Source organism: Equus przewalskii, chromosome 17, assembly GCF_037783145.1.
Source record: "Equus przewalskii isolate Varuska chromosome 17, EquPr2, whole genome shotgun sequence".
Taxonomy (NCBI): domain Eukaryota; kingdom Metazoa; phylum Chordata; class Mammalia; order Perissodactyla; family Equidae; genus Equus; species Equus przewalskii.
The window spans coordinates 80,415,665-80,443,149 of NC_091847.1; the positions used below are offsets into that span (position 1 = coordinate 80,415,665).

Sequence of the window (27,485 nt, forward strand, 5' to 3'; positions counted from 1 at the left end):
CCCTGAAATGGCTGGGCAAAGGGTTTTAAAATGAGGGTAGTTAGCAGTTGGAGAGGGTTAAGGCAAGAAATAAGGAGGGAGGTGCAGGAGGTTAAAAATCTCCTTGCCTGCAGATAGAAGCTAAGGGGGAGGCTCCTTGAAGGGGGTGAGACAGAGGTGGGGGGGAGGAGAAGCGGAGGAGGCTTCTGAGGAAACAACAGATCTAATCTACCCCCCACTTATCAAACCAATGATATTGCTTCGCAGATCTAGACTTTCTCCTGGATGGTCTAACCAGACCTAGAAAAGCCGGTTTCCTCTGGAGAGGCCTTCCCCAAAAGCAGGCTTTACTACTGTGAAAGCTTGAACCAAAACAAAGTTGTGTGATTCATCGGGAGGGAACGCTGTAACAAATAAAGCCAACTTTCTTCCCTCCAACACTGCTGAACAGTTTGTCACAAACAAGGGCTGCCTCGGGCAGGCCGGCTAGGTCAACAGATTCCCTTCCCTAACCTGTCTAGACAGTTAACACGCAACCGACTGACACCAGTGGGCTGACAGTGTGAAATGAAGGCTATCTCAGAAAATGAAACACTGGCAACATTTTGGTTTAATTAGCTTGCAAAATAAAAGCAGGAAAAAAATCTAGATCTAACAGAGACCCTTCATGAGACAGTCTCATCAAGGATGGGGGAAAGCATGCACTGAAGAAATGGCTTATGCTAAAAACACGTGAACTGTGTGTGTGTTTAGAGGGAGACAGAGTCAAGCGTGTCTGCCAGCATCCTTAGACAGGAGCGCACGTGTGGACACACAGACACCAGAGGCCAATACCTGGAGGAAAACTTGCAGCCTCTAACCAGGGGAGCACGGCCGGCAACTAGCAACAATGGTGCACAGTCAGAGGACTAGCTTTGCCACACGGCTCCTCACATCGAATGCCAAGCCCGCTCGCTAAAGCAGCAACTGTTACATCCCAGCCTTGAGCTGGCAAATCCCGCTTTGGGCCCTGGCAGAGGAAATCCAGCCGTTCATTAGTCTTAACAAGCTGCTGTCATGGAGCAGAGAAGTTACATGAGCAGCCACACACCAAGCCTCTCGCAGCCCTCCCCAAGGGCAAGCGGGTTTCTCCAGGACAGACTGTGCAAGTTCACACCTCCAGTGTGCAAATCCAGACCGTCTTCTTGGACTTTCCGTGGTGCACGCTGTAGAATTTTTACAGAATACCCATGTGCCCCCGCCCCCACCCACCGTCTTTCCTGCAGAACGTCCCCTCAGCAGCTCCTAATCCTTGCTGAGAAAACCACCGTTTCCGCAGCAGATCTAGCACTTTCCACTGACCAGCACTTTCTTTATTCCACTTCACAAAGCCCAGTGAACTTGTCACCAGCCCCGCTTCGCCCTCACTGAGACGCCTAGCCAACTTGGCACTGGTGCCCTTCAGCATCCTGGGAGTCGCCTAACTAGTCCTCCAAGACAAAGTGGGAGGCACGGGAGCACGCACCACCCTTTGTCGGAGGCTGTGCTGTCTAGCTGGAGAGGGACCCCAAACCAAAAAGAGGGACAAGGACACACCTCGGGGGGGCTGGTTCTTTCTGGGGGCATTGCACTGGGGAGCCCACCAGGCGGGCAGCGGGAGATAGCCACGTCTTCCCGACCTCCTCCTCCTGGGAATCCTGGAGTGTCTTTTGTCACTGGGCTCCTCGCCCTGCCGCCCACCCTCTGATCTCAAAATCAAGTTCCTATTCTTTATGGACACTTGCTAATTACTAGGCAAACACTCCGCTTTGCGCTGCCTCCCCCCATCTGCCGGTCGTCAGCGCCAGTTGAACGAGATGAACCTGACTCGAGGTACCAAAACGTAGAGCTGGTGCAGGTAGGGGCGCCGCGTCCTGTCAGCGGGGGCTGGAAAGCCCAGACCACCTCCCCGCGGCCCCTCGAGCCCCAGAAGTTGGGCAGGTCCGCGCGGGGAAGCGAGCCCGGCAGCGTGCGCGCCGGGAGGGGTGCTGGTCACCGAGAGGGGCCGCCCGGAGCGCCGCTCGCTCGGCGCACCCAGGGCTGAGGGTGGGGGGAGGAGGGCTGTCTCCGAAAACATTTTAGACAACAAACAGCCAGGGGGGGGGGGGAATAAACAAAACATTCAACCCCAAGCCCTCTCGGCGCAGCCCTGCGTCTCGCCGCCACCGCACGATTCGCACGAGTAATTTAAATGGTTCACCTGCTGCCAGGTCTCCTCCAGGGACGGCAGGGCCGAGAAGTAGCCGGTGTCGTGGACGAGTTGCAGCTCCTGGAATATGCTATAGCTAGCCAACACGTCCATGCTGCTGCTGCCGGGCAGGAGCGGAGGAGAGGCCCTCCCCCGAGCGCGGCCGGGGCTGTCCGAGTGTCCGTCTGCCGCGCTCGCCCCCCGGGAGCGCAGACATCCAGCGCCTTTGTTGTGCGGTGTGCGGTCAACTACCAGGAGGGGCGGTCAGCGCCGGAGGGGCGCGGGGACGGGGCCGGGGCATGCGGCCGTGCGGCGGCCGCGGGCAGGGCCGGTCCGCGGAGCCACGCGCGCTCCGATCACGAGGGGGCCGCGAACTCACGGACCCCGGGCTGCCATCCGCGTCTGCAGCGCCGCGCGCTCCCCGCGCAGTCCTTGCTCTTTATTTTGGGAGGCTGCATTTTTTTCTCGCGATCGCTGCTCCCCCTTCCCTGCGCTCCCCACCCCCACCGGCCCGCGCCCCCCCGCGCTCCCGCCCCCTCCGCGCGCTCGCGGCGCCGCGGGGACCCGGGGGGCGCGTCCGTCCCCGCGCGTGACCATGTAAGGTAAACAGGGGCTCGTGAAGTCACTGAGGGCCAATGGGCGGCGTGGGGCGGGGCCGGGGGCGGGGCCGCGCGGGGCGGCGGGCGCCGATTGGCCGGCCGCGGTCTCCCGGGGCGGCGCGCGGCCGGCTATTTTTAGAGGCCTATATAAGGGCGCGGCGCGCGCGCGGGGCCCGGCGGCCGCGGCCACACGGGCGCGGACGCACAGGCGCGGCTCCCGGGACGCGGGGCCGGCGCCTCCGACCTCGCCGCTGCCGGCGGAGCCCGGGCGCCCCTCGGAGGGCGGCCGCGGGTCGGGAGGGGAGTCCGGCCGCGGTCAGATGCCTCCGGGGGGAGGGACGCCGCCCCCGCCCCCCGCCCGGACGCGAGTGCCCAGGGGGCTTCCCTTCCTAAAGAGCAAACCGAAAAGAAAAGCCCCTTCACCAGTGCCCACAGCCTGCCCGGCCGCGGGTCAGGAGCGCCAGAGGAGGAAGCGCCGCACTACGGGCGGAACAAAGGCGAGCGGCGCGGGGACAGCGGCCGGGCCCGCCCCGCAGGCGCCCAGGTGCGCACAGGCCCCGCCCCCAGTCCCGCAGGCGCCCAGGTGCGCACAGGCCCCGCCCCCAGTCCCGCGAGCGCACAGGCCCCGCCCCGGGCCCCGCAGGCGCCCAGGTGCGCACAGGCCCCGCCCCCGGGCCCCGCAAGCGCCCAGGAGCGCACAGGCCCCGTCCCCAGTCCCGCGAGTGCCCAGGTGCGCACAGGACCCGTCCCCGGACCCCGCGAACGGTCGGATGCACGAGGTCCCGCCCCCAGCCCCGCAACCGCCCAGGTGCACACAGGCCCCTCTGTCGGACCCCGCAAGCGCCCAGGTACATAGGGCCCAGTCCCTGGCTCCGCGAGCGCCCAGGTGTGCACAGACCCCGCCCCGATCTGCAAGCGTCCAGCTGCGCGCCACACCGCCACCTGCCCGCCCTCTCCTTCTGACCGAGAGCAAGAGACCAGGCACGGAGTCAGACTCCCAGTTAGAGTTGATTGAAAGGGGCATTTCGCTTGAGTGTGTATTAAAGAGAATAGAGGGAGCCGGGCAGACGTGGGGCGCCACCGGAGCTTCCCAGGGGCTTCGGGAGAGGGTATCTGCCGAGCTGCGGTGGTGAGAGGCGGAACCGGACTGTGTTCTGGAGCTGTCGTATAGAGATATATAGATAGAGATCCTGTTATCTCTTGGATAAAAACCCTGCACAATGTACATTGTTAGGGTTGACCAGTTGTTTGCTTGACCTTAAATGGTCAGTGTGGTTCAAGCTTCCCGAAAATGCACTGTGAGCTGAACTTCCACTTTTGGAATGATTGCAGAATTCAGTACTTATTGAGAGATGAGAAACTTAATTCTATAACCATAATGGAAGAAACACAGGCACCTTAATTGCCCTTCTCAGCTGCCCCTCCTTCTGACTATGTGGGACTCCACATCACGATATTTGAAAGATTCTGCCCCATAGAATGAACAGAATTTGGAATTCGATATTTCCAGGGGAAATTAAACAGGAATTGCTGGGATTGAGGAAAGTCTAGTTTAGTTACTTTTTGACGTCTGAAATTCTGTTGGTCAAATCTGCAGCGTCTCTTGTAGGAGGATAATTGGTGCATTCATGCAGCATAGGTGCACGGAATGCACAAACGTCTTGGTGCATTTAGTATTGCGTGTATACATGCGTGATACTGGGGATACATGGTATTAAAAAGTTAAAAGTAATACAGGGAAAAGGTGACATCAGGAGAGCACACCTATGTATCCGTGTCAGTAGGGGAAGACTGCCCTGCCTCTCTTTGAAAGGCTGGGTGGGCCTTTCCCAGAAGTAGAAAACCACTTCAAGCCATCACATCCCAATTAATGCATCAACTCTTCTTGATCCTTATGGTCATTGGTGCCGTGTGACTTTGAGCAAATTGCTGGCTCAGACCCTCTGCCTACCCATCTCAGAAATAGGAATGCTGTAGTGGCATCGCCCTTGCCTGGCTGTTATGAAGAGTCAAAATAATGTAACTCCACTGGCATATCTGGTGCTATTAGGTGAATGCTAAATGTTAGCCATCATTATCTCCTGGCTTTAGCTAAGTCAACTGAATAATATCTGAACTAATCAGACCCGTGGGTGGACACACCAGAGTCTCAGACAAGGAGGGGAGGTAGCAGCCCTCGCCAATACAGAGTAAGGTGCACCCCCGCCCTTGCTATTCCAGTTGTGTGTGGGGATAGGACAAGGCCATGAGTAACAAGAAGGGAAGGGGCTCAGATGGAGGACACTCAGGAGTCAAAGACAAGGCAAGACCAAAGCGTAAAACTGGATGTTTGAGACTCAATTTTTGTTTTTGTGTTACACTGTTACCATTTTTGAACAAAATATGACATAACTGTTAACTTGCGAGTTTGAAGATTTTACAAGTAATAGCTACTATTTATTTGGCACTTTCACTGTGCTGGGCTGTAGGGGCACATAAACATTTTATAGGCCATGTCTCCTTTCATCCTCAGGACAACCCTGAGGTAGGTATTTTTATTATCTCCAACTTTATGGGTGAAGATACCCAGGCTTAGAAATACTCTGTTGGTCAAGGTCACACAACTGGAAGCAGCCGAGCAGGGATTCAAACCCAGGAGCGACTGACTTTCAAGACTGCTCTGCTTGTGGCTCTCTGTGCGGTGAAGACTGGGTTTCTTGGTTTTAAGTCAAGATTTGTTTATAAAAATTGCTTGTGTGTGGAGAAGGGCCACTTCTGGAGAGGTTTTCCCCATGTAAATATCAGCCATCCAACTTACAGAAGAACTCAACCAAAATTTTACAGTGTAAACCCTGAAAACCTCATTGTGACTTTTTTCAAAGCTTTATACATTGTTTTAGCATTCATTCTAGAGATTGATGCCATGAGGCACTCCTGAAGGCTCATTTTCAATAGTAGTCATATGTGCCTACTTTTATTGCCTAGAGACCCTAGGTTCACATTGCAAAACACGTGCAAAGAATCTCAATGTAGGAAATAATCAACAAATTAAGATCACAAGGGAAGTTTTCAGTCAAACCAAAAATAAACAGCGCTGCTCAAACTATTGCATATTGAGTGCCTTCTCTGTACCTGGCATTTACACCTGTTTGCATCTGATCTTCACCACAATCTAGTGAGGGAGGTATTATTGCTCTGGTTTCACAGATGAAGATACGAAGTTCAGAGAGGGCACATAATTTTCCCGTTACTGTATGTCTGTTAAGTGGCAGAAGCAGATTCAAATACAGGTCTGACTCCAAAGTCTGTGTCCTCTATGTGCATTGCCTTAGGAGACACTCATATTACTTTTAATGGTATCACCCTTTGGAAGTGATCTTAGAGGAAACTCCTAAGTGGAAATAATGTTATCCTCCAAGAACGAAGAAATGAGGATATTTTATGAACAAAATAGTAAAAATAGAATACGTAAATAAACCCAATCAAGGCATCAGTCTGTCACTGCCGGAAAAGTTTGGCTTCATTAGTACGGGAGTCCGATCAGCACAGTGTGGCCAGCACCACCGGCAAAGCCTCCTTAAAGTCGATCTACTTAAAACAGGGACCAAATTTCAGAGCAATTCACGAAAAAAGGCTTATTAGGGACTTTATTTGAAAATAAAACTCAATGTTATTAAAATACATTTATTCTCTCCTATATTGAACAAAATTTATGTTGTAAGTGCAATTATGTGCTAATTACAGAATGAATAAATAATAAATCAAGAAGATTATTATTAGCTTAATCTTTTCTACAAAATGTGAAGCACCTTACAAAATCCTTTATTTCCTATTTGACTTTTATACCATACTCAGAAAGAGGGTCATTTTTTTAAATGTTTGAGGGTTTCATCAGGTTTGCCAAGGGCCTCAATTAATTCTTTGATACTCAAAGTATTCTTCTCTTCTGAAGCATCTGTGGTCATCACCCCTGTTGATTTTACCTCCGTTTGTTTAACTCTGTGGATCCTCATTTGCCAGTTGCTTTACCAACTTCACTTTCACTGACATCATTAAACCTTAGACCTTTTCCAAGATTTACAATTTCACTTTGCAATAGATTCGAATGTCTTTGCATTGTACTGTAAAGTTTACCACCATGGGGGGTGTGGGAGGGGGGGCTGGTGTTTCAAAGAGACGTTTGAATGGGGGACTAATTTATAAGTGGTCATATCATTAATAAATACTTTCATATACTAATCACTTTTGCTTCCCTTCACAATGTTACTATGTGGAGGAAGGTGTGAACTTAGAAAACAAGAGCTCATGGAAAACAAGAGCGTCAGAGAGGTGGAATTTGGTAAACAAGACTGTGAGAGACGTGGTCTGTATAGACCATGACATACATACGTGCTTACAACTGGGGAGTCGTTCCATGACTGAAAGGAAGCATGGCGGCTTCGTCAGGCCTCTGTGTCCTGGATAGAGTGTCCTCAGGAATACAGCTCTCCTCTTGTTTGCACCCTGTGCTCACTTTCTGCCCATACTTTGGCTTCCCACTCGCTCTGCCTGCAGGGGAAGAATGTGCTCGTGGCAACCAGAGGGCCTGGTGGTCGCTGTGACAGTTCTCATTGTTACTGTCAATGCAAGGAGACTTCAGCTGTACTTGTGTTCCTTGTGAGTTTAGTTAGCGTGGGTCTGACTCCCTGGGTGTGTTCAGTTGTGAGACTGACATTTTGAGGTTTCTGGACATGATGGGCTGAAAAAAATCTTGGTCTTGGTGAATTAACCAAAATCTCTTGGCAGGTAGCCTGCTAATCTCCAGAAAACATCCCAGTCTTGCCATTGACTTTTCAGAGTTCTGTGCTTATGTTACAGTTTAATGAAAACATTTATTTTTTAATAAAATTTGAAGCCAACCTGAATGTTGAATTTTGCATTGCAGTGGGTCGTACAAAGGGGTTACAGGGAGGACTTGTGCATTGTTGGTGATGGGCACATTGCTCTGACTCAGGTAGTCTATTGTTTAACAAAAATTGGTATGCCATAATGATAAAAGTGAGGAATTCAAGAATTCAGCAAAAGTCCACTGTCAGGAATGTCCTTCCCAGACCTTAGAATGTTGGACATTTAATGGTGTTATGACCTGTTGTGCATGATTTCTGTGGAGATTGCCTGTGGTCACTTTTCCAGCTTGAGCTACCTGTACTTAGAATGGTCAGTATCCTCTAATGAAGAAGAGCATCATCATCTAAATTCAATCAGTCATTCAGCATATATTATGCAAAACATTCGGTCATTCAACATCCATTATGCAAAGTGCATAGATTGAAAATAGAATGGTAAACACAGACACATTACCAATGTCAACTACTAATACTATATCCCAAAAGTTAGAAAAGGCATTTCAAGTGTCTAGTGCAACCTTCACAGATCTGCTGCTTCCCTCTGCAACGTTCCTCCCAGGAGACACCCGGTTGCTCCAATGATGGGAAAGTCCCAGCAGGCACTGCGATAAACCGCGATGGCTGAGTGGTTGGCTAATTTCCCCCTCTGAGGATAGCATCACAAGCTATTCAGGGGGTTCTGGACAAAGACTCTGGGAAAGAGGCCAGTAGAGAATGAGAAAAGTTTTTTTAAATAATAAAAAGAATTCCTCTGACAGTAAAATGATAGAAATGCAGAGACAGTGGTGAAACTGGTGAGAAATCAAGTTGCTAATGTTTTAGACATCCTTACCCTTTGCGGTGTGTGAGGTGCAGGTCATAGGATTCTGCTATGTTTCTCCCTGAGCGTGCTTTGTTGTGACGTATTGAATACAGCGCAGCATTACTATTAATATATTAAATATTGCTGTCAATGTTTTATCAGAATATTATCATTTTTCTTTTAAACACGCCATTTCCAAAGGGTTTGGTACACAGTTAATGGGATTTAACAGCAGAAAGCATCTCCGATTTTGTAATGGAAATCAATGGGAGAATAAGATGGATTCGATCGAAAGTGTCCGTGCTGCAAACTTTGCTGACAGTGACCATTCCTCTAAGTGAGGGACACCTATTCCACAAGTGCCCAGGGATGAGTTTTTATGTGTGTGATGGATCTGGGTAGTTTGGAAGAGTAATAATGTCAGCAGCAGTTTTTTGCTGACTGGTTGCTTATTTGAATTTCACTGAATTTTCCTTACCAGAAGGATGCTCATCTGAATGGTTAGAAGAGTCATTTGAGTCAGTTTTTGATACTGGTTACTGCTCTTCTCGGGAGTAAGCAAGGCAGATGCCCTAACCTTCCATTTATGCAGCCTGAGTGAGGGAAAGGCTTCAGTGTCCACTGCAGCATGCTTCATGGCCTTCTCCCAGCTCTCATCTCTCCTGCTGCTTTGCAATGCTCAAAGATTGTTCTAAGCAAATGCAGTCATGCTTTACGCGGTCATTTCATTTCAGCCTCTCCCAGCTGGGCCCCACGTATGACACGCTCTTTTGCTTTGCTTCAGTGCTGGTCATTATTTGGGAAGCTAGGGAAATCCCATTTGATGAAGGTCAAAAGGTGAGAACTCAGAGAGACGCACTGCCTCCACCCAGTTTGTCCAAGTGTGAAATTCTGCCCAGCTCTCTCTGTGCCACACGCGAACCTATCCTCCGCTTTCCTGCAGTATCTATTCTGGACCTTCGAGAGATGTCTGCATTAAACCCATCCCAAGTGTTTGTGTCCTTTCCACATGTTCTTGTGCATCATTGCCCTTTTGAGATTATAAATTCCTAGGGAACATTTGTCTGATCACCCTACAGAGAATGTATGGTACACGTCAACTTTTTCTTAAACCAACTTTAAAAAGATCACACAAAATATTTTCAGTAAAATTAAAAAATAATATTACTATTTCTCCAGTATTGTTTGGACACAGTGTTGTTTGTGCTGGCTCTGTGAGGTTGGCCAAAACAAGAGGAAATGCTGTTACCTCAAATGACGGCAAATGTGGTTGAAAGAAAATGGAAGATCTAAGGCTCCTAGCAAAGAACTCTAACTAAAATGACCAAAATCTACATAAAGTATATGAGACTCATTGTCAACCCACTTTACAAAACAATTAAGGGTTAATGTATTTTTTTAAATAAGATGCTTCTCAGTCTCTGGGAAACAGCCACTGTTACATTTGCTACATTTTAAGAGAGCTGTAATCTTGACTATTGTAACATTTCACAAAGTGATGTAATAACAGACTTTTCTGGGAACTAGTAACAGCAACAGCAAAAGAAGCCTGGAGAACAAGAATTTGTTAAATCTGAGCTTTTTTCGTGTTGTCCTGTGGTAAAGGATGCCCTGATGCTAAGTGACCTTTAAATATCACTTCGACAGAATGGAAAGAGATCTACTTTAGTAGCTTGAAAGTAAGTATTTGGCAACCTTGAATTTCCCCTTTCTGAGATGTCTTTACTGTAGCAAACTTCTGTTCTGTAGTTTCATCTTCTGAGTGGACTTACTTAAATGAGATTGCCACTTGTAAACACATAGTATCAATTTTTATTTATTTACATACTTGTTTATTATTTCTTCTACTTCCAGGGAAGAAGTATGAATCAAGACAATAAAATACAAGAATGATAATATAGAACAATTAACACTAAATAAAAGACAGGAATGCCAAAGGATAAGGGAAGAAGAAACATAACAGGTATCCATGATCATTCCAGCTGTGTCTCCCATTAAACAGTGATCAAGCTATGTTGCTATTTATAAATTAGTTCCTTGTAAATTTGCCTCATGTGAACCAATGCCCCTAGAGCACGGAATCTCACCTTTGCAAATCATTTTGTTTTTAAACTGGAAAAACTGAACTTCATATTTTTCAATTCTGGTGGACCCACTAAGATGTGCCCAGGTAGTCTCATTTAAAGCCATGTAATGTCATTTGCTCAACAATTACTGAGCACTTATTCTGTCAAGCACTAGGCTGGGAGCTGGGGCTATAAGGATGAATGAGATATGATTCTTGTCCTTCTGGAACTGACATGTTAAATGAAGAGAGATTTAAATAAAAAGTAATGTGGCCAATACAGCAGACTAGATTATTGGGACCGACTCCCTCTGTATGAAAACAACCAAAATGCTAGGATATAAGCATTGATGAGCTGACAAGATAATAAGGAGTTATTGGTCTAAAATCTAAGTGAAAATGAGATTCAGCATCACTCCTGGCAGTAAGCACTCTTAAACTCTGTATTCCCAGCACTGGCTGTGTATTAGAAAGAGCTTAAAAATACCACTGAGTGAGGTGTGTTTCTAGCAAAGGTAGACCAGCTGATGTTGGATGAAAATGACCACCCCCTCCAAAAAGAAACAACTAGAAAATATAGACAAAATATAAAATTACATGATGAAGGTATTCAAGAAGTAACAATGCAGCAAGAACTCACCAAACCTAGATCCTGGAGAGAGAGGAAGCCCAAAGAGGTAAGCTCAAAGATCAGAATGGTTTTATCCCACTGCAGTAATTACTTAAGAGAAAACTGAGAGGCTATGAAGGTAATCAGAAAACATACCTGAAAAAGAAGATGAGAAAAGTTTTCCACAAATTCAAAAGGCTGGGGGTCTAAATATCGGAGTTGAGAGTCAGTCAAGCAGTTGAGAGAGGAAGGTGTGGAGGGCAGACATAGACCATCCCCTACCAGGACTGAAGCCTGACTCTGAGATCTCTCAGCACCTGCTGGAGTAAGGCTGCTAGTCAGGCTGTCTTTGGAAGAAGAGTAAATCCTCTCTGCAGAAAGAGAATCCAGAACCTTGAACGAACTCTATAATTTTTTATACTTAATGTCCAGTACTCATTTAAAAGTGAACAGGCAGAAAAAGGTAAAACTTCCCCAATACCAACATTTAAAAAAAGTAATAGAAACACACCCATAAGAAATCCAGATATTGTCATTATCAGATGTATGCTTTAAAATAACCATCATTAATAGAATCAAGAAATTAAATGACAACATGGAGAATTTCAGCATAGAACTGAGGACTATAAAAAAGGAATAAAATAAAATTCTGGAACTAAAAATCACAATAATTGAAAATAAAAATGTAATGGAAGGGTTTGTGATGTTTAATTCTATGTGTCAATTTGACTGGATCACACGGTCCCCAGATATTTGGTCAAACGTTGTTTCTGAGTGTGTCTGTGAGGGTGTTTCAGGGTGAAACCAGCAGCTGAATCAGTGGACGCGGTAAAGCAGATGGCCCTCCCCAATGTGGACGGGCATCATCCAATCCCTTGAGATGAACAGAACAAAAATGAGGAGGAAGGAAGAAATTGGTCGTTCTTGCCTGACTGCAGGGCGAGGACATAGATCTTTTCCTGGCCTCGGTGTTCCTCGTTCTCAGGCCCTCAGACTTGGACTGAGTTACACCACTCCTTTCCTGGGTCTCCAGCTTGCAGACTGCAGAGTGTGGGACTCCTCAGCCTCCGTAACTGCATGAGCCAATTCCTTATAATATATCTCTTCATATATATCATATCTATCCCATTGGTTCTGTTTATCTAGAGAGCCCTGACTAATACAGAGTTTAACAATAGATTAGACACAGATGAAGTGAGCATTGCAAGTCGGTTAGAAGAAAATATTCAGGCAAAAGCACAGGGATGCAAAAGATGGGGAAAAGGGAAAAGAGCATAAAAGGTGAATGGGACAAAGTGAAGAGTCCTCTTACACATGCCACAAGACTCCATGAAAGGGAAGAGAGAGAATGAGACAGGGCACAATTTGAAGAGATACTGATGAAGAACGTTCCAAAACTGAACAAAAGACATCAAAAGCCATGGACTATAGCATGCTATAGACCCTAAGATGAATAAATACAAGCAAACTATTTCTAAGCAATTCACAGAGAAATTGCTAACAACCAAAGAGAAGGTCTGAAAAGCATTTAGGTAAGAGAGATTTTACTTTCAAGAATATAAAAATAAGACTGAAAAGACTGAATTCTTCATTCTCACAGAAACATTGAAAGAGAAGACATTGGAATGACATATTCAAAGTGCTAAAAGAAAATAACTGCCAATCTAGATTTCTATACCCAGTGAAAATCTCCTTCAAAAATTGGTGGGGGCAGATCCACTGGACAGTGATCCTGAGGAGAGTTCTTCAGTCAGAAGGATAATGGTACCAGGTGAAGGTGTGGAAGTGGGGGGAACTGTAAATATTGATTCTATAAGACAGCGATGATAAGGTCTATAGGTTTTAAATTATGGAGAATTAAAGTACACATTAAAATAGCACAAAAGTAGGGAAGTACATGAACTTAAAATATGCTAATGCCCTTGCTTTGTCCTAGGACATGGAAAAAGTACTAATGTGTATTAGACTAACAAATCAAAGACAAATGTTTTAATTTCTAAGGTAACCACTAAAAGTATAGTTTAAGAATATTAAATAATAAGCTAATAAAGGGGAGGAATAAATTATTAATCTAGGAAAGGAGAGAAAAAGAAATAGAATAAGTAGCACAAATATATGGAAAACAGATAATAATATGGTGGATATAAACCCAAATATATCCATTATTTCAATAATTGCAAACAGACTAAAACGTCCAATTAAAAGACAGTTTCAAACTAAATAAAAAACAAAACTCAAGTATAATGAAATTTCCACTCTTATCAATCAGAAATGGTCTAATGTTGACAATTTTAAATGCTTCAATCTGAAATGTGTGCTGCTTATAAGAGCTACTTATTAAACACAAGGCAAAAGAAAAGTTGAGAGTAAAAGGAAGAAAAAAGATAAATCACGCAAATATAGCCAAAACAAAGTTGGTTTAGCTCCAAGAATATTAGACAAATTAGACTTTCAGTTAATAAATGAACTAGAGATGAAGAGGATATTTTACTATGTAATAATCCACAGAAAGATCTAACACTTCTACATCCATGTGCACCTATTAATACTGCCTCAAAATGGTAAAGGAGGAATTAAAGGAGAAAAGAAAAATCTACAATCATACTGATAGAGTTTAATTTTTCTTGGTAACTGATAGAGTAGATAAAAATCAATAAAGATATACAAGATTTGAGCAAAAAGATGTCTACCTAATTGTCAAATACAGCATACGGCACTTAATGCCTGTAGAAACATATTTTCAGCTACATCTGGAACATGCATATACGCATTTAGACCTTATATTGCACCATATACAGTAGCATCGACAACATCTGAGAGCTTGATAGAAATGCAGAATGGCAAGCCACACCCCGGACCTCCTGAACTGCAATATACATTTTAGTAAAGTCCCCAGGTGATTTGTGTGCACATAATATTTGAGAAGCGTTGATATAGCCAAGAACTCAAGACCTCTCTTTTGCTGAGCTTGTTACTAATGGCTTCCCGAAGCCCAGAGCCAATTCTAGCTGGCCACACCCACCTACCTGACTCCTATTTACTTTGAGATAATGGGCTTTCGTCCTGTGGCATCACTTCCACTTCACCAACTGGTGCCTTCTTGTTGTTAAGAATTAGATTTAGAGGAGCTGCTATCTCCTTTCACCTCCTCTAACTTTGAAGATAAATAAGTCTATTTTGTTCCAACTTTCCTTCATTCTCAAAATATAAAAGCTGAACTATCTCCTCTTAATTATCCTTTTACATCTCAATAGACCATCATATGTTCAAAGGTACTTTCGTATCTGCTATTTCACTTGGTCCTCACAACAGGTCTATGATGTAGCTAGCATTAAAGTGCTAAGAGCATAGATTATCATTGCCATTAGTCAGATAAAAATGCTGAGGCCTAGAGGTTAAAGCAACTTGTGTAAAACCACATAGCAAGCAGCGGCAACATCAGTGCTGTTATCCAGACCCCCGTGTGCTTTCCGCTGCACAACACTATCTCCACGGTATTATTCCAAATCTCTGAGCAGTGTTGGAGGGAAAGCTACAATCCTCGCACCGCTTACCCAGAAGAAATACTTTCTCCCCTGTGGAAAATGCTCTTGGTAATCCACCCAACGTCCAGTCTCTTTTTTAAACTTGCTACCGTAGTCCTAATTCTTTGGGTGGAATGTGTTCAGCTATGTATGTACTTGCTCAGCCTCCCTTGTGGTTAGGGGGGGCCAGGGCCCAGTTCTGGCCAAGAGGATGCAAATGGAAGTCTAGTGGGATGTATGAGTTTGCAAAGGCCGCTATAACAAAGTACCACAGACTGGGGGGGCTTAGACAACAAAAATGTGATGTCTCAGAGCTCTGGAGGCTGAAAGTCTGAAATCAAGGTGTTGGCAGAGTTCGTTCCTTCCGAGGGCTATGAAGCAAGGATCTGTTCCAGGCCTCTCTCTCCGGCTTGTAGACGGCTGTCTTCCTGTTCACATGGTGTTCTCCCTGTACGTGTGCCTCTGTGTCCGAATTTCCCCTTTTCATAAAGACACCAGTGATATTAGGTTAGAGCCCACCCTAGTGACCCCATTTTAACTTGATTACCTCTGTAAGGAGCCTATCTCCAAATAAGGTCACCTTCTGAGGTATTGGGGGTTAGTACTCCAACATATCTTTTTGCGGGGGGGGGGGGGGAGACACAATTCAACACATAACACGGGAGAATGTGGGTTTCTGGGGAAGACTTTGCTTTCCTCATGAAAGGGGACAGCCATGGAGTGCCGTCCTTCACTGTCCCTCCTTCTTCCTGCCCTATATACTGCCTCAGTAGCAGCACTGTCTGGCCTTATGGGGATTGTGAGGGAAAGACCAGGAGAACCAGGGGCATTGAGCCAACATTAGGACTGCCTGACTCTTCATATCTTGGTACATGAGAACAATTAACCACCGTGCTGAAAGTCCTTGTAGTTGGATTTTCTGTTACTTATTGCCAAACACATTTCTAATATATCACCATTCTCAAAAAACTAGCTTTATGTAATTTTATCAAACTATACCAATTAATCCACAGTACAAGTGTTAGTTAGTATTAGGCTATGCTTGCAAATGATTTAGATTGAGTAGGGGGTTGAATGAATTGAATAATGGAAGTATTATATCTTACAGACATTTAGAAAACAATGTCTAAGAAAAATACGTATGTTGGAGGCTGTCTACCAGCTGCCATCAAGCTCCCCTTTGTTGCTAGTTCTTGAAAGCGACTGGTGTCTTCCAGCCCGCAACGTTGTCCTTGACAAGCCAGTGAAGGCCGTCCTGCTTCTGTCCCTAGCATTTTCACCAAGACCGTTGGTGAGAGAAAGAGGTCGTGACTTGTTACCCTCAACAGTGGAGATTTTAGCAAGTCTCTCCGTGTACTTTGCCGAGTGAGCATGAGATCATCTCTGCAGTTAAAATTTGTAGTCTTAAATGCACCCCTGTTCCCTTCCACATGCCACCTCCCAGAACTATCCCTCTTGGAACTCTTTGAGAGGCCAAAGAAGTCTGACGACAGGCTGCTGTTGTGTCTCCAGATACCGCGAGCGTGAAGGAAAGGGCTGGGGAGGGGCCGGGTCCAGCGGCCGTGAGCCCGACAGGATGTCCTCCAAACAGGACAGGAGCCACGGTGAGGCAGGAATCAGGGAAGTGCTCACTCTCAGCCCTGTGGTGTGGGGTCCACACGCAGGACCCCCTCCCCCAGGGTGTGCGCCTCTGAGTGTCCACCCTGGCCGTCTCCTGCCTCACCCTCATCCCAGCTCCGCCTCCAGTAAGAGTGGTCTCTGGTGGACACTCATAACCCCTTGAATTCATTTCAGTTGCTACGTGTCTGCTTCTTGGTTCTAACCTGTATGTTTTATTAATTTCAATTGAATGGCTATACTTTTAACCATAATCCTAATAAGAACACATTCACAGAAAAAGAGAACTTTCTTTCCCTCATGCCCAGGCACTTAACTTTTTACAGTGATAACGCCAGAGAAGTGAGTACTGTGTACTCACGCTGCAGAAGTATTTTACACACACTCTGTGTAACACTCACTAAGAGATTCTGCAACCTAGGCGTCCACATCCCACTTTGTAGATGAGACCAAGAGAGATTCGATGACTGGCCCCGAGCCCACAGAAGACAGGGCCACCCTGCAGAGGTCCACCTGTTCCACGTCTGCACTGGCTGCCTGCATCCTGCCCTCTCCTCAGGTCTCAAAATCCGTGCTTTCTACACTTTTCTTATTTTAATTCGCTCATTCACCACAAATTCTACCTCTCCATCTCCTGCTCAGATTTTTCCTACTTGACTAAAAGATTTTATTGCTTTGCTTTTGCGGTTTCTCTCTCTTTTCCAGCTGAAAAAAATTCACTGAGTTTGAGAGTAGATCAGTATGTCAAGTTTTCTCGAAACATGCTTTAAAGCCGTTTTCTGACTTAAGTGTCTAGAGGGCAGAGATAAATGGGGCCACCAGGTAAGAAAGCAGGACAGCTGCGCACACTCGGAGCGGGAGACGAGGGAGAAAACGGGAGGGAGAAATCTTATTAGGTTTTGTAGGCCAGGGAAATCCTTTCTAGCCTGGATTTTTAAACCTTCTGAATTTTAATTGAAAGTATTTCTCCAGGGTATCTATGTTACCATGACTGTGCACTCTCAAAAAAATATTCCCTGTCTGTATTAGAAAAATATTACAACTCCAGGAAGAGAAGGGTGCACTAGAAAGAAGGATTTGATGAAGCGCCCGTCCCGCTCCGGACAGTGACCGTGAGCGTGCTGCCCACCACAGGCAGCCGGCCTCCTGAGCAGCGGCTGTCTCCTCCAGGAGAACCTACTCCTCGTGGGGGTCTACCCGCTCCCACCTAGGAGTCACCACCAATTCTTAAAAGAAGTGAGCAATATTCCTTTTGAGATTTATGGCCATCCACCCAGAAATGCCCCCAAATTAGACAGTAAAAGATTGGTTTTAACATATCTGGGGGCTATTGCTAGAAAGGTATGAAGATTAATGAACAAAACTGGAAGACACCCTGATTTTCAGTTTGGGCTTCGAATGCAAAAATATTGCTTACTCTTTGTATGGTTCACACACACACACTCCAGAAGACAGAAATTCTTGATCCTTTCCTTATAAAAAATGCAAAATCAGGAGATAACAGTGTTACTACTTTTTTCTTAATTTGTGTGTACATCTCTGCCCAAACTAGAAATTACTCTATTGTCTTCTTTCTGTGCATTAATAAATTACTACAACTGCAATCGTTGTCACTAGTGATAATGCAGATTCTAACAATAAATTTGTTTAAATTGTACTTTTTGTCTTTCTGCCTCAATATTTTTTATATTGTGTCTTCTCATCTTCGTTATGTTCCTATAAAGGAGGTTCCTTCTTGTTTTTGATTTATAGATGTAAAAATCAGGGCACTGAAGAGCAAGATGACAAAATGTGAAATCAAACAGTCAGGAAAAATCGGTCCTTCAACTCACTTCCTATATCCAAATTCTTTGGCTCTCTTTAAGGACAGAAAATGGAGCATAGTCACACGTGGACAGAGTTTTCAGTCAAGAGGGAGCTTCGGCATTCGAGTGCGTCTCCAGATCAGGAATCATCCTTTCCGAATGCCTTCAGAGGCAGCACAGAAGACTGGGTATTTGGGATGGTTTTGGAGCTGACCCACCTGAGCCAGGGCATTTACTGGACACCCTTTTAAGGACTCCGAGTGGAATTCTTAGAACACCATGACTAAGTGATCATGCCTTCCCTGCTTCGCCCACCTCTTACTCACATTTTCCCAGCACTTTGCTGGTGAAGAATGTCTTTGGCCCTTGCTTGGAAACAGACTTTCTCACAGTGCTTTGGAGTCTCGGTCGAGGCTCTGCTGCTGCGTCCCCACCTGGCCCAGTGCTCCCTGCTGTGGGCTGGGAAGGAAGAGCTCCAGGCTAGACATGGTCTCAGCCCTAAGGAAGAATGCACAACACGTCTGTTGCTCAGCCCTCCGTTCTAGCCCACTGCCTTGGGGACAGGTGGCCCCTCTCCCCACATTGCCACCAACACCCTCCCCACCTGCATCTCTGTTCTGTTCTGCAAGCCTCAGGGATCTTTGCCTCACAGGAGGCTCAGAGACATCAGTGCATATGGGCATGACCATGACCTCCGCTGTCAGCGTTTAGAATACAGGACGGTGCGGCACAGCCATGAAATGAGAAGGAAGATGGGGGTGGAGACGGGAGCACAGCCATGCACCATCTGCAACCTGGGAGACAGCTGACCTCCCGCTGCGGCAGTGGTGTAGAAGTGGCATGAATCAGTCTAATGCTCAGCTAGCTGGGTTCTCACTCTGGCTTAGGCACTCTCCCTGCCTCAGTTTCCACATTTAGTCCTAACACCTTTTTTCTTGGGGATGACTCTGCATCAGGCACCTGCTTTATACATAATATTTCTATCTGACATGTATTGATTTCTGGTCATCTAGCATCCTGAATTGAACACTTTGGTAACCTTGCTCGGAGTTTTCTCTGATAACTGCCTCTCCTGCAGTCACGGTCCGTGAGCTTCAGGATGGAGTCGGTCCCTTCTCAGCTCCAGGGGTGGAGCACGCGAACTAAGCCTGGCCCATCAGCGTTTCATGTTTCCCTGGATGGTGTGGGTGATTCAGGTCTAGGCAGCCAATCGGAGTGAATCTCAGGACTTTCCTGGAAGCCACCGGAAGAGACTTGCTCTAGCTCCGTCCATCTGAGTGTTGGGTATTGTCATGTTAGGAGCCTAAAGCCGCTGAGCCACACCACATGGAGCCTGAGAGGGAGCCAGCCCAGAGGACACAATGAAGCAGAGCCAAGAAATGGATCCCGGCAGCCTTGTTCAGAACTGAATGACGCTGACCTGAAGCTCTTCCTACGCCTACACTTCTAGTAATAAAATTCCTTTTTAGCTTAAACCAGTTTGACTTGGATCCTCTGTCACAATTTCAATGAAAAAAATTTACTAACTGGTACACTATCTCATTTTTTTTCTCACTGCTGAAATTTGCGTAAAAACTGGCTGAGCTGATACACAGTATTGTCATGAACAGCAAATAAAATAATGCATATAAGGGAAATTTCAAGAGTATAAACAGAAATGTGAAAAATTGTTGTCATTATTCTACCGTAAATGTAACTTGATACTTTCTCTCTTGAATCACGATATTTAAAACCTGATTCCTGTGAAGAAATTGCGCAAACTGTGATTTATGAAGGACCTAGCTCATGAAACTTTATTTGGCTGGATTTTTCTTTCATTCCTTTTGGAACTGAGCTCCATAAAACATAAAACCAAGGGAACAAGCCCTTCATCCTGAACTCCTGCCACTCGCTAAGCCCCACCTCCTGTCACCAAGTTCCATCAAACGCTTGCTAATGTCTACTTAGTCCATGCATTCCTTGCCACATCTATTGCCACTCCCTTCAGCAAGGTCCTCACCATTTCTTGCATGAATCATTGAAATTAGATTGTGTTGTACACATCTGAGGAAGGAAACACTGGAGGGACTTTAGGTTTTCTTGGAATGTTGCTCATGTATTTGCTGGAAGGCCCCCCAACTTAGTGGCCCCAAACAACAATAAACGTTTCACACAGTTTCTGTGGTGCAAGGTTCGAGAGTGGCTTAGCTAGATGGTTCTGATTCAGGGTCTCTTGTGAGGCTACAGCCAAGATGTCGGCTGGGGCTGCAGTCATCTGATGGCTTGACTGGGGCTGGAGATCTGCTTCCAGTTTGGCCCACTCACATACCTGGCAAGTTAGTGCTGGCTGTTGATGGGAGGTGTCTTCCATGCCACATAGTCCTCTCCATATGGCCGTTGAGTGTCCTCATGACATAAGAACAGGCTTCCCCTAGAGCAAATGATCCAAAAGAGAACAAGAAAGAGGTCATGATGTCTTTTATGACCAAGCCTCAGAAGGCACGCTTCATCATTTCCACAGTGTTCTTTTGGCTACACAGCTCAGCCCTATATAATGTAGGAAGGGGTACACAACGCCATAAAAACCAAGAAGAAGAGACCACAGGGACTCACTCTGGGAGCTGGCTACCAAAGTTGGGACAATGGAAACATCAATCTGAGATGTTCAACTTTGAGTATAAAGTACTAATGTAGTATCAAGGTGGGGATGGACAGCAGAGAACTGGACTTATGGGTTGTGGTTCAAAAAAGAGATGTGCCCTGGGAGTTATCAGCACAGAGATGGCAGCTAAAGACATGGGAGTGAATAAGATCACCCAGAAAGAGTGAGAAGAACGTGAGGGACTGAACCGCCAATATCTGAGGATGGACAGAGAAAGCAGGGGCTGCACAGAAGACCAAGAAAATCAACTAGAGAGGTGGAAGGAAACCAAGATAGAGTGATGTCATTGAAACCAAGGCAATTTCAAGGTTGGGAACTCTAAAATGCTGCAATAGCAGTTGACACTTGTAATGGTCTGGGGTTTTGCTGAGGGACTGATGCACTTGAAATAGAACAGGAAATATCCAGAGGTCTTTGGAAGTTGATGTCTAATGGATTAGTTAATCTCTCATTGTCTCTGCAAACACAAAATAAAGAATTATTTTGTTTCATTTGTGCTAGAGGTGACGGATTTTCTTCATTTTGCTTTACAAGTTGAGTATTTTCTTTTTCTCCACGTTCTGTTCATATGTTTCCTCAAACTCTTTCCTGGTTATTAAAAGAGCATTCATAATCTGGAATGTCAGACTTGGTTGTCAACCTCTTGGATTCTCCTCCAGTTTCTTCAGGCGGCAATCATTACATTACGTTCTCTCTGATTTTGAGGGTCCGGACTCTCTGGACCACCTCTGTGGTCTATGACATCACGGATATTGCAGTTTGTAGGAATTCTGTCAGGCTCAGGGCGTTTGGTCCACAGTTGTGGGAATAAAGCTTTAGGAAACACGCCTTCAATAGAAATACGAACTAGCCATGAATGCGTTAGATGCTTGATTTTGAAAGCCTTTGGGTTGGATCTGTGTGGCTTAGAGATTGGTTTTATTTTGCTTAGGACTATTTTAGTCAATCTATGAACGATTTATTCTGCACCTGACCAAATATATTTGCTCTGACCCATTTCGTAGATAGCTGTTTGCCGCTTACTTTCCAGGGAGAAAAGTGCCTGGTCAACCAAGGAAAATGCTGCAAATGTTAGCAGGAGAATCTTGTGTCACAGCTTAGCACACCAACTGTATTTTGACCCTCTTCTCTATATTCTGAACAGCTCAAGTTCAAGTCCCTTCAAGTGGCATTGAATCAGGAGGAAAATAAAACAAATTTATGCTAATATATAAATCAAATTCTTTCCATGAAAATGAACCCTACAAATAGGATTAAAACTTGTACTCCCAAATACCTCATAACAGTAATTAGTATTAATGCCCCGGTTTTGTTTACTCTCCTTCTCTCATTACAGAAAAGACACAGGAAACATTTCATTCATTTCCGGAATATAGCCACCTCAAGCATGGAAAGCAACAAACTTTATTAACAGCTACACAACAAAGCATTTCATAATCGTGTGTAAAGGTAGTCCGGGCCAAAGAAAGCTACTATCCAGTGTGAATCTAGCTGTAGCTTAGCTGGTCTTCTGTTGGCATGACTGTGCAGCCATCAGCTTGGGGAATTCCAGTATTTATGGGTTGAATTGTGTCCCACCCTCCCCTCCCCAAATTCATATGTTGAGTCCTAACTCCTAGTATCTCAGAATGACTGCATGTGGAGATAGGGTCTTTAAATAGGTAAAATGAGTTAAAATGAAGTCACTAGGGTAGACCCTAATCCCATATGACTAGTGTGTCCTTATACTATAATATGTTCTTATAAGAAGAGGAGAGTAGGACAGGCACACACAGAGGGAAGACTCTGTGAAGACACAGGGAGAAGGTAACCATGTACGAGCCAAGGAGAGAGGCCTCAGAAGAAGGAAACCCTACTGACCCCTTGATCTCAGGCCTCCAGCCCCAGAAGTGTGAGAAAATTAATTTCTGTTGTTTAAGCCCCTAGCTCTGTGGTCCTTTGTACAGCGGCCGTAGCAAACTCATCCAGCCACAGCACCAGGTGTAGAGAACTGTGCAGCCGGGGTCCACTGGGTAACGGCACGTCTGAGTCACAGAAACATGAGGTACGTTAGGCAGGTGGTCCTCTCCTCTTGTGCCCCCACCAGCCCATCAGCCCTCTACTCCGGGGTCTCACCTCAATTCATTCCTGGGTTTAGTTATTTTTTAATTCACGTATAACATATGACGATCTAAACCAGCCCCAACATAAGTCTGCGAGAGCTCTTTCTTTCAGCCTGTGCACACACACGCAAGCACACTGTCTGTGTTAATAACTAATAAATATTCCAGTAAGTGTTCTAATGGCCAACAAGAGGCAAATTCTTAGCAAGCTGAGGCACTCTTGTAAATGAGCTACATGGGAGAAATTCAGAGTCCATTTATGTTACTCCCCTTCAGTCATGTATTAAGACTCAGGGGTTTAATGTGAATCTGTCAGGTACAGTGGAAAGCCGCTCCTAGATGTTTTTTTTGCTTCTTAATTTAATTCAGAATACATATTTGGGAGAATGCCCACAAATATGAATTAAACACAGGAAATGGAGACCATTAACATATGAACTAAAATAAGTGCAAGAAAACAATTTTTTAATCTGAATTAAATTACCCCAGTTAATGCAGAATGTTTATGGAATTTTTGCTGTTTCGGGCAACAGTGTTCTCTCTGGACCTCCCAGCTTCTCTGCAAGGGAGCGGGCAGAAGGAGGGGGAGAGGAGCTTCCACTTAGAAATGGAGAGACAAAGAGCCCTAGAAAGCCTGGCTGCACACACCATTGAATTGAATGCAGGGTCTCTACTTCTCGAAGGGGCACTCCTCCCTCTAGGAGAGTTCTAAGCCTGCACCCTCGAAGTCTATCTTTTTATTCATTTATTCGTAAATGACGTCCTTGTGCTACTGCACTAATACATTACCTACATTATAAAGCATACACCAAAGATAGAGAATTTGTAAGGAAGAGTTTAAAATTCATTTTCTTCTCTTGGATTATCTGCATTCTCTCTGCTTTGGAAACCAGCGAATCATTGAGTGCGACGTGGGAGCGGAGGGCAGATCCTGGGCTCCCTCAACACGTCTATTTGATCATCCTGCCTCTCTCCAGTTTTAAAAAGTAAGTAATTTTTTGTATGCAAAGGAGCACATCCCATGCACTGCTTATACTCAGGCCACAATATCATTGATCCAGAAACTCCCCAAGGATCGCACAGTAAGCACAAACATGTGAACTTTTTTTCTTTTCTTTTGGCTAGGCAGTGCCAACACCCGTGGGACCATGGGTCCAAACACTCACGTTTCACTGGAATTGCACTGTGAGCTATGGACAGATGTTGAGCTTAGACATCACAGCAGAAGCAGATAATTGTGATGAGAATGAGTTCAGCACTGAATTCTTTGGTCTCTACTCCTGCTTGTAAGTGACCATAAGCGTGTGGGATAAACTGGGGCCCCATCTCCTCCCACCGCAGGTGTTTAGGAGCAAGCATTGATTTGAAGCTCACTAATTCCTTTTGTTTCACTTCAGTTTATTTTTGTTTCTATTAAAATTGAGTTAAATTAAAATCAGTTCCTACTGTTTAAACTGTAAGTAAAACATGACCCAGTGTTATAAAAACATCGCCGTCCACCTGCCCTCCCTTAAAGCAGCTTCCCTGAGCAGTGGAGGCTTCTGACTTCTTGGGGGGGGGGGGCGGTTGGTGTGGGGTTTCTTTGCTCATGTGTTTTGTTTTGTATCTACTTTCTGCCTTTACTCTTCCGTATTGCTTAAAATATCTTTGTAATATAAAAATATATATTGTAAAAAAACTATAAAGTAACGTTCCTTTGAAAGAAATGTCTGAATTCATATCTAAGTGAATGAATAAACAAATCCGAGAAGTAAATTGTGTCCACGGTTGAGGGGAGACTCTGTGGGTCAGAGCAGAGCAGAAGGTACTGTTCTCTCGGGATGACCCGCACATTCTTGGAAATGCAGGCAGGGTCAGCTGGAGGCCCACCCCGACACGCCAGTGGAGACAGGCTGCACATCTCTGCATTCTCTTGCACTGTCTACATCATGATCAACAGTACCCCCACCTGCAAGATAACTGGCTAGATTGCAAGGTACTCCCTCAGCCCTAAAACCAGTTTTTTTTCTTTATATTCAGCTGAATGATTCATGAAAGCCCAAAATCTTAGAAACTCGAATTTTAAAGCTGGACGATATTTCAGAAACCATCTAATAATGCACCCCTGCACTATCCAGCTAAGGAAGTCACAGCCCAGAGAGAGGCAGCATTTTGTTCAAGGTCACCGGTATGTCAGGGATGGACCCTGGACTGTCACCCTGTCCTTCTGACCTCAAGCTCCACAGCAGCCACTCTGTAACTCGAGGCTTGGCACATTTCTTGGTTCTCATTTTGTCTGTCCTGGCTTATTACTTCCATGGATTGCTTTGTTATCATTGCGATGTTGTTGTAAGTAGTCTCAAACCATTTGTGGTTGTGGGGGGACTCAACATTTATATTGTGCAGGTCAGGACAGCTGTCTGAGCCACTGATACGGTGCTTTCTCCAAAAAGGTCAGAAGCCTGGCTCACGGCTGGCTACTTCACGGTCGCTGACAGTGTCTGTGTGTCCCTGGGGCCATGAAGACTTGCAGGAGTGAGTGGCACCCTGTGCACACTTACAGACTTCCTTCCTCACTGGAAATTCCTTGAAAATGATGGTTTTAAATGTTTTTTCAGGTAAAAATAGAGACAATTCAAGTGTCTATTCAATAACATTTAATAATCACGAGTGAGATTACCAAACAGGAGAGTAGAAAACCTTGTTAGACACCATGACGATTTGGAGCTTTGAAAAATGTAAAGTAAGCATCTATTTGGGGGAAGAGAAATTTGTGTAAAGTAGTTTTGTACCCTTCAGAACTCAGAGATAAAGGCTGTGTGGAAATACTGTAAACGTAGTTGGAGACAACGCTGCAGTGGGCGTGGGTGATGGAGCTTAGAAGGTGAGAGATGCCTTTCCTGGGAAATGCACTTGATCTGCTGTTTCTGACAACACTTTGCTTTCCATGGAAGCACACCGGGATGTCAGAAAGACAGGGAGGTGGAAATCACAAGCCTTTGACTGACTAGAGAATCAACAACTAAAATTCATAAAAATATTTTGATACATAACACTTGAGTGGTCAAAGGATTGGGAAAAAAATGTATTGAATATTTCTGACCCTGAAAACACAACTAATTAGCAGTAAGATCCAAAGGAACAGTAAGTTGTGCTTCCCGGCCTGGTAGGATATTCAGTTGACAATGACTTGTGAAAGTTCAGTTATAATTCTCTCAATTATCTCATGCCAGGTGACTGCTCATGACTGGTGTCGATGATCTCTTAACCAAGTAAAATCATAAGGAGAAAATAACCTATTATGTGAATATTTTATACTTTTATGATCTCTCTATTGAAAAGCTATAACTAAGGTTGTGGACTGTACACCTTCTATAGGCCACTCATCTCCTTTGAACAATCCGCCTTTAACTTACCAGTCTTAGGTCAAGGCTGTCAATGGTTGTTGGAATAGGACAGGGCGAATTTGATGCAGAGAACATACATCGATTAAATTCAAGTCGAGGACTAGAAACTGTCTCAAGTGAGGCTTAAACATCGTACGAACACTTCCGGGATCAGACTCAGAAACAGGACCCTCCATCATTCATTCTACTGAGGGTCGGAGAGGTGATCACACACCATGGCAATCAGATGTACAGAAATGCCAAATTCCAAAGCAAAACTTTTTTTTTTTAAGATTTTATTTTTTTTCCTTTTTCTCCCCAAAGCCCCCCGGTACATAGTTGTATATTCTTCGTTGTGGGTCCTTCTAGTTGTGGCATGTGGGACGCTGCCTCAGCGTGGTTTGATGAGCGGTGCCATGTCCGTGCCCAGGGTTCGAACCAACGAAACCCTGGGCCGCCTGCAGCGAAGCGCGTGAACTTAACCACTTGGCCACGGGGCCAGCCCCCAAAGCAAAACTTTTTAGACTTAAGAATTATATTGAGTTGTAGCCTCGTAGCAGTTTTATTTTCTAGATTAATATACAGAAGTGTTCATCATCTTCTGTGAAAAATAAAAACCTAATGTGGAAGTGTGTATTGATTTCACCCCAGTAATAAGAACAACAGTAGAAAGAATAATTAGAGAGTTGTCACACAAAAATTAAAGGTTTTATGTTCTGTTTATGTTTATAATAATAATAACAGAACCTCAAGGTGTAGCAATGAAGAATGAGCTTATTTTAAAGCAATGATGTGGGAGGCAGCTAATAAAATTACATTGACATTATGTTCACTTGTCTTTCCACAGAACCACAGCAATCAAATCAAATTAAATTTACAAGAATGCACTGAAGTACTCACCACTCAAAGGTGATCAACAGATCTTCCGTAAGCGTCTAACTGTGATAATTAGGAGGGTAAGGTTTGATTTGCCCATAAAACTCATTATTTCTTTTTCTATTTCTGGGATTCATTTATCTCACTTACCTGTGACCTGTTTAGTATGGATATGGGTCACTTTTAAATTAAAGAGCATGCATTTTGGGGTAATGAGAAGTCCACAAAAGGACTGTGGATATAAATAAAATGCAGGCATTCCCTAAGTTACAAATATCCACCTTCTGAATTCACATACACGTGAGCAGAGCCCTGGAGAAGGAAAGCACAGCCAGTCTTGCCAACGCCAGCACCTACAGGGCCATACAGGTAACATAAACCAAGGGAGCCACTCTCTAAATGGAGGCAGCCCCTATCCAGGCCACTGAA

The 27,485-nt window shown here is 45.1% G+C and overlaps 1 protein-coding gene and 2 long non-coding RNA genes across 3 annotated transcripts in view; 2 read left to right on the forward strand and 1 right to left on the reverse strand.

Annotated features, from left to right (window-relative positions):
* KLF7 (KLF transcription factor 7) overlaps positions 1 to 2,729 on the reverse strand; it is an 81,815-nt gene extending 79,086 nt beyond the window's left edge. The window contains exon 1 of the mRNA XM_070581789.1: positions 2,198 to 2,729. Coding sequence (XP_070437890.1) covers positions 2,198 to 2,299 — 102 coding nt within the window. The 5' untranslated portion in view covers positions 2,300 to 2,729. The remainder of the gene's footprint in view (positions 1 to 2,197) is intronic.
* On the forward strand, positions 1,724 to 25,143 carry LOC139076860 (uncharacterized). Its single transcript, XR_011528883.1, has 5 exons — positions 1,724 to 1,855; positions 10,306 to 10,414; positions 23,709 to 23,801; positions 23,941 to 24,101; positions 24,835 to 25,143. It is a non-coding gene; the product is annotated as an uncharacterized lncRNA (long non-coding RNA).
* Positions 25,144 to 25,247: 104 nt separating this feature from the next.
* The window catches only part of LOC139076861 (uncharacterized), a 7,789-nt gene continuing 5,551 nt past the window's right edge, over positions 25,248 to 27,485 (forward strand). The window contains exons 1-2 of the long non-coding RNA XR_011528884.1: positions 25,248 to 25,412; positions 27,028 to 27,485. The exon at positions 27,028 to 27,485 is cut by the window's right edge and continues 5,551 nt beyond it. This is a non-coding gene — a long non-coding RNA (uncharacterized lncRNA). The remainder of the gene's footprint in view (positions 25,413 to 27,027) is intronic.